Raw genomic sequence first — 12441 nt, 5'->3', positions numbered from 1 at the left:
TGGTTGATTCGAGTTCAGGTTCGGGTTGAACAATTTTAAATAGTATTATTGCTCAACCCAACCCAACTCACCCAAATTGACATCCTTAATTATGCATTTAAAAGTATACCAATTCTTTTTTGGGATTTTAACATGCTAGGGTAATTGAGCTTAGGATTTAGAACCAAAATCAATTTATGTAGGCCTTATAAATAAACTAACAAAAAAGCTGAATTCAAAATTTTCTTTTGGGTTTTATAAATTGATGGCGTGGTTATAAAGACAATCCATGATATTATCTATTGTTTTCGTGAATACCAATACAATCCTTTCGAAACGAGGTAAATTGACAGCGCGTATATACAAGTAACAAGATATATTTAGAGTTTCCTTAATAGATGTTTGAGTCGATGAAATTTATAACACTTGATCAATAGTCATGACTTTGATTTTTCTACCAACATTTTGTTGATCGAACTTTCGTATAGAGTTTGCTCAGTACGATTTATCTAATTAGCGTGACCTGCAGGCTACTGTGTTAACCAATACATAACAAATAAACAAAGACTGATAATTCCATTGTCATAAAAACAGAAGACATATATATACAGTGGACAATTATATAAAGAGTAATTAATTTTACATAGATTTTAAAAATATAAAAAAAAAATATATTTGAAAATTTTGAAGTTGATATTTAACTGTCACTAGTCAAACTGCTAATCATCAAACGACTTCCAAATTCCAGTCAATTGAAAAGGCAGCGGAAAATAGAAAAGTTTCAGCGTTGTACTTTGTGCATCAATAGATGAACCGTAGACCGCCCCAACCACAGAGCATCATTTCCTCAGTTTGGGCCATAACCAAACCCTTGAATCTGAATTTTCCGTCACTCTTCCGCCTCTGCCGCAAATCGGAGCGCTTCGTCGTCCGTCTCCTCCGCCGGCTTTTCTCCAGAGTCTACCGTTCCATGGATTCTATAATCTTCTCCTATTCGCCTCAACAAGACGACGACTTTTTCTCCAATTCCTTTGACAATTCACACCAATCACAGGGATTCTTGGATTCTGTCGAGTCCTTGTTCCTCGTCTCCTTCAGGTTAGGTACTTATGAAAAGCCCGCCGTTGCTTTTTTTCCCCCTTGTGGTTCTCTCTCTTTCTGTTATGATTTACTGGTTCGAGGGTTTAATTAAGTTTCTGTTGCAGTTGGTGGAAGGAGGCTGTGTGCGACGGTGGCATAGATGGGGAGAGTAGCGGAATTCCGCATGGCGTGTTGTATAATGCGACGGTGCATTTGAATGGCGCTGGGGAGGAGGATGAACAGGGGGAGGAGATGGAGGGTTTTGGGGAGTCCGAGATTACTGTGGATATGAGGAGAGAAGGGGAGGCTGGGATACGCTACGAAGATGGGATTTCTGGCAACGATGGAGATTTTGCTATGCTCTCCGAATGGATGTTTTTGAGGGCTCTTAAATGGTGTGGCCTTCTAATTCACTATTGAAAATGGATGATTTCTATTTATGGTCAGTTTTGGAAGCTGCACATTTGACGAGATAGCTAGTGTGATTGTCTTTTTTGCTCCTTTTGCTACCTTGCGGGAGTCTTGCTGCTAATGCTCTTATCCCCTAAAGTATAAGAAAGGAAGGAGTGCTGATTGTGTTATAGTGACCTATCTGACTAATGATTTGTTGAAATCGAAAGTTCCTTATTTATGCAACGATTCTTCCTTATTGTACTAAGAAAAAAATTATGTCTCTCTTCTTGTTAACTGTGGGAATTTGCATGGTTTTGGTGGGTTTTCTGTTGATGGCAGCTTGAGCTGCCACCGGCCGACTCAGGATGAGACATTAGTGCAACAACAATCTGAATTGTAAAACAATAGTCTGTTGAATTAAACCTAGTTTTTGAAAATTTCTTATATTTTCATTTAGTATCATCTCTTTATGTTCTCAAGATCATTTAAGATTTGTGTCAATCATACTACCTAATAATTGGTTGGATTAGGGTCCAAATATCTAGGAAAATAGTTTTACTGAAGCTTGCTTCTATTTGGATACACATGGAGAAGTGGTGACATTAAATAAGGAAAGATAGTGTTTCTGCCTTCTGGATATCCCTTCAAGTTGGATGGATACAGAGAAGTGGTGGCATTGAATAAATAATTCAGTTAGTGGTTTTGAGTTCTGTATTTTTCTGCTTCTTCTGGAAAATAATTAAACAATATCTTTTTGCAGCGGTTTTGCAATTAGCTGGAAACTATAGAAAAATAAGTTTGGAAATGAAATTATCCTAATATCATTGAAATGAGGTTTTTTTGAATTAAATTTAGTTCCTGGTTTCATATTGGTTCTTCCGCACAATTGATTCCAGCTACCAGTAGCTAAGACTTGACAGTAAATGGTCCCTGCCAAATGATTTCAACTAATTATCATTGCACATGTCTATTATTTCATTTTCTGCGTTATGTATGGGTATCTGAAATATCGTAAACTTAGATGCAGATCTATGAGAACTGTGACATTTATTGAGGCACTTCATCATGTTATGAAGTCGACCTTGAAGTGTCTCTTTTGCAGTTGTGGATGCTCATGAACATAGGCCCTTAGTTTTAACTATTGAATTATTTTGTTTTTTTCCTGTAGGCACTTTGATGTGAAGTATGTCGAAAACTTATTACATGGAGAAAATAGCGAGCACGACTGGTTTTCTATACAGATCAGACTTTTGCATGCTTTGGGCACTAATCTGTTGGTTGTAAAGATTAATCAAAAGGTTAACTAAGATATTGTATCACTTTACTTTCTTGTTTAACCATTCCATCATGTGAAGCTTGTCGATTGTCTCTTATGTATCCGTGCAGTGTAACATTGAATTTTGTTTCATAATTTAATGTGCAACAGTCTTTTGATTGATACAATCTTTTGTTAGACATTCATGTCTCATGACCATGACTTAATGTTGCCATAGACCTGCAAATTATTGATGTAGAGACTAGAGAGTATGCTTTCACTTGTAGAAATAAATACTCGGCAATCCTTTATCCTTCTGCTACTTCCAAAAAATATTGCTAAGGTGCCACATTCATTTCTTTGGTTAATATCCCATTTATTTATGTTTGCTGATTAATGATTATTATGGCCGATAGAAGCCTTATTAGACATTTATTCCAAATAAATAATTATAGCGAATTTAAAGATTATAATATATGATGAGCTACCTTTTTAAAATATTTAAATTGAAAAAAATGTGTCAACTGTGAACGACACTTTCAATTGTGGGGGAGCTTATGACATGCTTATTTTTGTCGCAAAATATTTGCAACTTTGATTGTGTTCTGCAAATCACTTAGAGAACATACTTGATCGATATTGGCATTCATTGAGAGTTTCGTTACCTGCATGCAATTTTTCTTAAATGGCATGTTATAAAGTGTTTATGATTTGTTTTGTCGTCATGAAGCCCTAAGGCGTCACATTAATATTGAGAATGAGGAGCTTTGATTTTTTGGATTTATGTGACTGATTGCTTTATCCAAATTCTGTTCTTCTATCTGACAAACTTTGTTTGTGTTTTGAAGGACAATAAAGTCGGGTCATTTAACAGGGCGTGCAATATATTTTGTTCCAAGTCTGACTTGGTGAGCCGATGTTTCAATGATTAGCATTTCATTATAATTTGGTTTGTTTGAAGGTTGATGGCACAATTGCATTGACAGTTGCGAGTCTGGGACTTCTCAGGACAGACAAACCATTTATTTTGGAATGACGAAAACTTATTCATGGAGTCCAGTCAATCAAAGAATGAGGTAATGAAATTTTTCTTAGTAATATCGGAGTTCAAAATCACATGCTAAATCCTTACATTGTGTTTGGTATGAAGCAAAAATGGGATTTGAAATTAGAAATACCGTTTAGAGGGTTTGGAATGATGAGATTTCAAAACGGAATTGATATTTGATGAGATTTGATGGTATTTGATGGGATTTGGTTCAAGTAAATGAAATCCTTACAAAATTGAAGAGATTTCATTGGATTTGTGCTATGGAGAAAATAAAAATTATTTTAATATTAACTTTATGTAAAGTTTTTCAAACTTAATAAAATATGATATTCCTCTAAACTAAATAAATTTATTTTGTGTTTGAATTTGTTTTTGTAGATTCTCATGGAATTGCAAATCTATGGATTGTCTTATGCAATCAAGGACGGAGAAACAATAAAAGAGGAAATGGTTGTGGAACAGTCAATGATTGTTGAACCTTATTCATATGCTTCAGTTCATATGAATGGCTCTGTAGATAAAATGAACTTGTATCCCAGTGTGAAGCCAACCATTTCATTTCATAGTGGCTTTGGTGGCACCTGTGCTTTGGGCTTGACTGGATTGTGCAATCTTGGAAATACTTGTTTTATGAACAGTGCCATCCAGTGCTTAGTGCATACATCCAAGCTAGTTGATTATTTTCTTGGAGACTTTAGGAGAGATCTGAACTTTGAAAATCCGTTGGGCCTGAGTGTATGTACTTTATTCCGCATGGATATTTGTCTCTTTTTAAGTGCACACATTGGAGTGTGGATAGTTACAACCATTGTCGCTTTGTAACCTTTGTTTGGGTGCATGCCTAAAACATGCAGGGAAAGCTCTCTCTCTTCAGTCTTCGACCTTACTATCTCTCTCTGAACTTGTGATTATATTTTCCAGGGAAAGCTTGCTATTGCATTTGGGGACTTACTAAGAAAGTTGTGGGCTCCAGGTTCAACACCTGTTGCTCCAAGGATGTTCAAATCAACTCTCTCTAGTTTTGCTCCTCAGTTTAGTGGTTATAATCAACATGATGCCCAAGTAAGTAGAATTTAAGGGCTTCAAGTAGTAGTTTGATAACTGTACTGCTGGATAGAAAATCTTGTTTACAGCCTTGGTAAGTTTTATATCGCAGGAGTTTCTTGCTTTCTTATTGGATGGCCTACATGAAGATTTGAACCGCGTGAAAAACAAACCTTACATACAGGCAAAAGATGATGATGGCCGTCCGGTTGAAGAAGTTGCAAATGAATACTGGGCAAACCATTTATCTCGCAATGACTCTATCATAGTTGATTTATGTCAAGTATTCTTCTTACTTTGATCATATACAGTTCCATGCCTATGTGTGGTAGTCTTTCAACTATCTTGTATTTATTACTACATTATATCATACTGAAACATTTGCTGCGACTGTTAAGGTTTCTTTCTTGAGAAAGTCACTCTATGTATTATTGATGTTTCACACTATCTTTCTTAGAATATGGAATTATGGATTAGATGTTACTTGTCACCCACTTGAGTGCTTTATTTATTTTTAGGGTCAATATCGATCCACATTGGTTTGCCCTGTTTGCAAGAAGATGTCAATAACATTTGATCCATTTATGTATCTGTCATTACCACTTCCTTCTACAACTGTGAGGGCAATGACCTTGACTGTCTTGAGCACCAACGGGACTGCTCTTCCACATCCAGTCACAATAACAGTTCCCAACAATGGGACCTTCAAGGATCTTGTTGAGGCCCTTGGTACAGCTTGTTCATTGAGAGATGATGAAAGGCTATTAGTTGCTGAGGTATGAGACATATCTTGGAACATTCATATCACGAGTTGCTGTGCCTTATTGTGATATAAATCGTTTCTTCTTCTTCTAGCTAATTATTATCTCTGAGTTTCAACTAATTTTTTTTTGGTGCTCTTAGCGCTTTTTTTGTTGTGGATTGGATTACTTTACCACATCCAGTCACAATATAGTATGCATTATACAATGTTGTGATCTAATTTTTGGTCTCTCAAATATTTCTCCACTAAATTCGACACTAGTAATTATTACTTTTATTTACATCTTACTGCTAATCATTACCGAAATACAAACTTTGGCTAGTATTAGTGGTCTATAACGTATGTTTTCAGTTATCATTGTCAAAGGAAATGGATACTGGGTCTGTGGATGAAAGATTTGCTAATCCCTTTGTTTGCCAGGATGTGGTTATTGTCTTGTTGAGTTGGGCTAAGATAAGTGGTTTATCACTGCATACAGATGACAGAAGGTTAATCATGGAATTTCAATTTACCTGTCTTGTAGAGCAAGTCTTGGTTATGTGAGGACACACAAATTCTGCATGCTTATTATTGTCATGTATATGTGCTGACACATACATATGACCAATGATCTACATTAATGAAGTAGAAAGAAGGCAATACGATACTCGTACCCGTATCCATGCAACATAGATTGACTATAGTCCAACCACATTCTGAACTGAAGCAACTTCCAGCTTTTTTTGGGACATAAGAATCAGCACTGACTAGTATTAGTGGTCTATAACGTATGTTTTCAATTATCATTGTCAAAGGAAATGGATACTGGGTCTGTGGATCAAATATTTGCTGATCCCTTTGTTTGCCAGGATGAGGTTATTGTCTTGTTGAGTTGGGCTAAGATAAGTGGTTTATCATTGCATACGGATGACAGAAGGTCAATCATGGAATTTCAATTTACCTGTCTTGTAGAGCAAGTCTTGGTTATGTGAGGGGACACAAATTATGCATGCTTATTATTGTCATGTATATGTGCTGACACATACATATGACCAATGATCTACATTAATGAAGTAGAAAGAAGGCAATGTGCTAAATGTTGAATTTTATACCTATATTGATATATAGAAATGGATAAAGTGAGAATTGGTTAAGACATAAAGATCAAGTTGCTTCAGTTCAGAATGTGGTTGGACTATAGTCAATCTATGTTGCATGGATACGGGTACGAGTATCGTATCGGATACGATACGGATACGGCGACATGTCGAACTTTGAAAATACAAAACACGATACGGCTAGGATACGATAATCATTAAAATCTATATAAATATTATATATATTTATATTTAAATAAATTTAATATTGAGCAGAAATAGAATGAAAGAGACGGACAAATTTATTTAGGGATTTAAAAGCTCAGCCCACTTTATTTTAAATTGTTTTCCTTTTAGTCCTTAGAAATTTTAATTTTTTTAATTAACCCCTAAAACTTTTAAATATTTGCAATTTTGCCCAAATGTATCCGAAAAACGTATCCACGCCGTATCTATGGCATGTCCTCGCCGTGTCCAAAACGTATCCGGCTGGTCAACCCGAAACAAAGTCAACGACACGGATTTTGGGGTATCCGACACGCGTATCTGCGTGTCGTATCCGTATCTGTGTCGTATCCGTATCCGATACTTAAAATTTTTTTTTAAGGTATCCGTGCTACATAGTAGTCAATGTTAGTTTTTGTACATTGACTCTCCAAATCTTGAAACTAAAACGTATGCGGATATGACACGCATAGGCAAGTGTCTTCTGCATGTGATGTACTTTTACCTTAGACAACATCAACTAGATGAACATGTTCTGATGCTCCAATTACTCTTTTGAAGCATTTCAGAGAATTTTTGGTGAATTTTTCTTAAGCACTTTATCAGTGCCTATTTTGCTTTTAGGGGTAGCAGCCTGAAAGGTTGCAAATTGACACCTAATTGTGTGCTTAGATGTGACATATCATTACTACATTCCCCGGAATTACTTCTTATTCTTCTGTTTTGTTCCAGATTGTATGGGAAAATTATATGGTGTGATGATGTGTGGTGTTATATTCTGTAATATATATCAGTGTTTTCATGTTTCTCAGTATCATTCCTTTGATGTCAAGCTTAAGTACATAAAATCAAGGCATCTAAAACTTGGTATTTAGCCTAATGTTGTTATGGGCATTAAGAATTAACTTAATGATGATATGCAGATATTCAATAATTGCATCTTTCGTATCTTGGAGGATCCCAATGATTCTATTGAGCTGATTAGAGACCATGATCAACTTGTTGCTTATATATTGCCAAAAGTAATTGATGGATCTCCTTTAGTTGAGTTTATACATCAGAGAGAGGAGAAGTAAGTTTTTGCGCTTCTAATGTATTTTCTTGATACTAAATTTTGTATTCGTGTCAACCAGGGGTGTCCAGAAACTGAACCAATTTGAACCTAAATGTAAAACCAAATCAAACCGCATGATTTTGATCGGTTTTTTGATTTTTAATTTAGTGTGGTATTTTTAGATATAGAAATATTTTATTTGATTTTTAGTTTCTACTCTATAGTGAGCCTAGTAAACAGTCCAATTACATTAAAATATATTTATTTGCTCAAATAAGTATAAGCATAACCACAACCCTAAAAGTCAAATAAAATGTTAACCCAAAATTACAATATCTCATGCATTGATTCATTATGAAATTCAGAACTTTAAAATTAATAATTCAAACCAGACTAAACCAAATTGAAATCTATGGTTTGGTTTGGTTTGGTTATAAATAATCCATGGCTTGATTTGGTTTGAAATTTTGTAAAACTGACTAAATATAGTTTGGTTCGAATTTTTATATAAACCCGAACCAAACCGCAGTTAACACCCTAGTATCAACATACTTCGATTATCTTGATAGCGGACAAGCTTAAGCTAGTGAGGTTGGATAGTATTTTATTTCCAATCAATAAGTTTCGATGAATCAAGCCATATCTAATTTTATTCTGCAAGAATTACCCATGTTTCAGGTTTTTAGTTTCCTTATCATAATAAGTGACGTTTGTTTGTCAAATAATCTATTTTTTCATCCGTTAAAATCTTCTTATATGCAAAGAAAATATTTTGTGCTGAAGCTACGTTGAAGGTTGTGTGCTGGAGCTTTAGAGTTTAGAGTGCGATGTAATAATGAGGATGAGTTTTTGTGAGAAATTGCTCGATTATTCCCGGAGGTTGTTGATTGGAGTTGCAAGATTTGATTTTTATTGAAAGTATAAACGTTAAGCAATCTCAGTCTGCAGCAACTTAATGGACATACATAGAGGAATAAAATATATTTTGAAGTTCATGTGACTGTAGTGTAAGGTGTCCCTTATGTGGAATGGAGATATAGTAGAATCTGTTCAGGGAATTTATTTTTTGCTCTTACTTTGCATTGAAGTAATTTTTTTGATGGAAATGATGTTTATTTATTTTTCCTGTATATACTTTTTGTTGACTGTTATTTTACTTTTATCAGGTCAATTTTTCAGTCCTATTCAAATTTAAGAAAGTTCGGCGTTCCTCTGTTGGCAAGGATGTCTGATGTCTCTAAAGGGTCTGAGATGCATAAAGAATTCCTTAAACTTATTAATCCCTTCTTGATGTCAGTCGAAAATTTTCTAAATGACTGTGAAGCTTCAAGGAGTTCCCATGAAGACAAAGTGATGCGTGATGCTGTCTCTGATGAGGTTGTGAACTCTGATGTTGAATCAGAAAACAATTTAAATTTCTGCAGTGACTTTGAGTTTTATGTCGATAGCGGAACTTTTAACTCTAGAAGCTTCAAGATAGAAATGGATATGCCAGTCCCCGTACTGAATCCGTGCAACAGGATCAAAGTGATCGTTATGTGGCCGGGTAAAATGATCGAAAGCTATGATACTGCTGCTCTAAGCGCGTTGCCAGAAGTCTGTAAGCAAGCATTCTTGTCAAAGAGGCCTCAAGACTCTATTTCACTGTATACATGTGTTGAGGCCTTCTTAAAGGAAGAGCCTCTTGGACCTGAGGACATGTGGTATATTTCATACAATTTTTAATGATAGATGTAGCATGCTATTTTTTAGTAATGTTACTTTAATGATACTGTTAAACTTCTTAGTACTAAGCTTATAATTTTCTGTTTTATTTTTTATATTATTTAAATTTCTTAAGCTAAAAGGACGTGACTTACTGACTTTAACTCATCATCACCCTCACGGTTGCACCATATTTTTTTTTGATAAACCAATGTGTTGCTCAAGATAGTTTTAATAAACTGATGTGCAATTCGCTGTAGGTACTGCCCTGACTGCAAGGATCATAGACAAGCCAACAAAAAGTTAGATCTATGGAGATCACCAGAAATTCTGGTTATTCATTTAAAACGATTTTCATTTAATCGAATTTTCAAAAACAAGCTCGAAACTTTTGTAGATTTCCCTATTAGTGACTTTGATCTCTCAAATTATGTATTTGACAAGAATGGCATGGCTTCTTGTCGATACATTTTATATGCTGTGAGCAATCACTATGGTGGCATGGGTGGTGGCCACTATACTGCATTTGTCAAAGTGAGTAATCTACATCTAGTTGAAACATTTCATTATATTGACAGTAATCTCCTTTTTAATCATAGCAGGTGAATACGTATTGATGTCTCAAATTGCACCATAAAAGTTTAGTTATAAAGTAGTGTAATGTCATGCATTATTACTGGTCTCTATTGAGATCTTGAGCAATAAGTGTGTTGCAAATGAGAACAAGGCATCAATTGAATGTCATGTCAATTATAAAGTTAAGTTGATCGGATTGCATTGAAGTATTGGAAACTTGTGTCCAGATTAAAGCTTATTGTAAAAATTTAAATTATATCACTCTTCACGCTCGCACACGGATGTGTTTATCAATAGAACTCTTGAACTCAATGAGGGGTTGAATATACAGAATGCATGGATGATTGTCCTTATCCTTTAGGAATTCAAGTTGAGCCTGGGTGACACCTCAGGATTATATAAAACATTTTGCAATATGGATTTTTTTTACTGCATTAAACGAGAATCTTTGGACTTAATATTGGTAAAATGTCCATGAGTTTGATAGGATTCTCTGAGTCTGTACTTGTTAAGACATCAATTTTTTGATTTTTCTCAGAAATGTTTCTTTAAATGTGAATTCTTGGAAATATTCTCACAGCCCTCATTTGTTTTTACTTCAGTTCTGTTTGAGAATCCTTTGTTATCATCATGAATGAGGTTTGTCAAAGTTTTTGTTGTTTGATTTGCGTTTTCAAGTGTAAATTTTACAATTCACTTAATCCTATTAAATGGGAAAACAGAGAAAATAGTTGCATGTAGTTGCACAGCCAAAAAGTTTTGTTTCTGTTGAGCAGAAAAGTTGTGTTCTTTAGGCATCTTCTCTTCTTTTTTCTATCACTGGCAATCCTTGTACTGTTTAATTCGGAGATTACGGATGTTTGTTTTGCATCTGGATCTCTTATTTTTCATGGTTGTTATATACAAAAGTCGAGCTCTTTGAGTGATTTCGTGGTTTCTTGATCTGGGAATTCCTTGCTAATAGCATAATCATATAGCATTTGAGATAATGTGTCTTGTGTTGGAAGTAATACTTAAGCTGTTATTGCCGAGCATTTGTAGATATAAGTCCTTGTGGAGTATGAGAGGGTCTTTGATGGTTTCATGCTAGTTGTTTCTGTGTCAGTGTTTGGTTATAAACTTATCAGTTTGCTAACGGATGTATTGTATCTTAAATATGATAGATGATTATCTTTTCTCCTTAGACTTTATAAATTTCATTTAGGATCGTGGTGACTAATTCTTGGACCTAATTTTATTTTTGGTGCAGAATGGTAGTAATAGGTGGTATGAGTTTGACGACACCCATGTTTCTCCTGTAACCAACGAAGCAATAAAGACCCAAGCTGCCTATGTCCTCTTCTACAAGAGAATCTAATGTCATTGCATAGTGTTGTACATCAAACATAAAGCTGGCTGAGTGAACTTCCGTTCTCCCTAAAAGCTACTCTCAAGGTCTCAGTTCGATTCTGCAGGAAGTTGGTTTTGAATGTTGAAGAATCATTGGTTATTTGATGTTTCATATGCAACTAAATTTATTACTATTGCACGATTCTTCTTGGTAATTGGGTTTGTGTTGCCTAGCCCTGACATTATATTTTTAGGGCATACACCATCTTGTTTGGAGGCACCACAACATTGGCGAGGTTAGCTTTCGTAGAGCATACTTTAGATAGTAGTAAATAAGATTTTTTGTTATAATACACAGAAGCCGAATTGTAGGTTCAAATATTGTCTTGGAAAATTTGGACGCAAAGGACATGCTCAGGACTACTTTCTGTATATATGTAATGGAGTATGTACCAGTGTATGTGGATTGAAACTGTACTTTGTTTGGGCTCTACTTTTCTTACTAGTTTGAGATGTTTTAGATTAGTGAAGAGGAAAGATGAGAATTTTTAATTGGTGTGAAGTGGCATGTTTTGGTGTTTAATATAGATAAATAATAATTATCAAAGTAAACTGGTGGAAATAGTCTTCAGAGTCGACAGTGATAACTGATGGGTCTGTAGAAAAAAGGATGAGTGTCAAATTGTACATGAAATGGTTTTAAAACTTTGGTTTAAAGATTAAAAATAGGGCAACATGGTATTCATTCTCCATACTCAATTTTCTCTTTACTCCCTCTCTCCTCAAATCTTTGTTTTAACTCTTCAATATTTCGAAATTTCCCAAAATCTCTTTGATTCTCCTAATTATGGTACGCGACATTGTTTCACCTATCGAGCTTGTTCAGCTACGTAAAGTTTTCAACTTATATAT

At 34.9% G+C, this 12441-nt stretch overlaps 1 protein-coding gene across 4 annotated transcripts; it reads left to right on the top strand.

The window, feature by feature from the left end:
* The first annotated feature begins 743 nt into the window (after positions 1 to 743).
* Positions 744 to 12089, top strand: LOC140962670 (ubiquitin carboxyl-terminal hydrolase 8-like). 4 transcript variants are annotated; one of them, XM_073421620.1, is made up of 13 exons: positions 746 to 1077; positions 1185 to 1454; positions 2621 to 2750; positions 3556 to 3615; positions 3694 to 3783; positions 4137 to 4493; positions 4680 to 4820; positions 4915 to 5085; positions 5321 to 5578; positions 7790 to 7938; positions 9087 to 9623; positions 9885 to 10158; positions 11450 to 12089. In XM_073421620.1, the coding sequence occupies exons 1-13, from the start codon at positions 788 to 790 to the stop codon at positions 11555 to 11557; spliced, it is 2835 nt and encodes a 944-aa protein (XP_073277721.1). In that variant the 5' UTR covers positions 746 to 787; the 3' UTR covers positions 11558 to 12089. The 4 variants fall into 4 exon arrangements, with proteins under 4 accessions (XP_073277722.1, XP_073277721.1, XP_073277723.1 ...); XM_073421622.1 differs by having other exon boundaries at positions 887 to 1082; XM_073421623.1 differs by having other exon boundaries at positions 887 to 1082; positions 1185 to 1501.
* The last annotated feature ends 352 nt before the right edge of the window (positions 12090 to 12441 follow it).

The sequence above is a fragment of the Primulina huaijiensis genome, chromosome 17, assembly GCF_012295235.1.
Source record: "Primulina huaijiensis isolate GDHJ02 chromosome 17, ASM1229523v2, whole genome shotgun sequence".
In the NCBI taxonomy this organism is placed as follows: Eukaryota; Viridiplantae; Streptophyta; class Magnoliopsida; order Lamiales; family Gesneriaceae; genus Primulina; species Primulina huaijiensis.
Note: the sequence above shows the minus strand (reverse complement) of the source record. Positions and strands in the feature narration are given on the sequence as shown.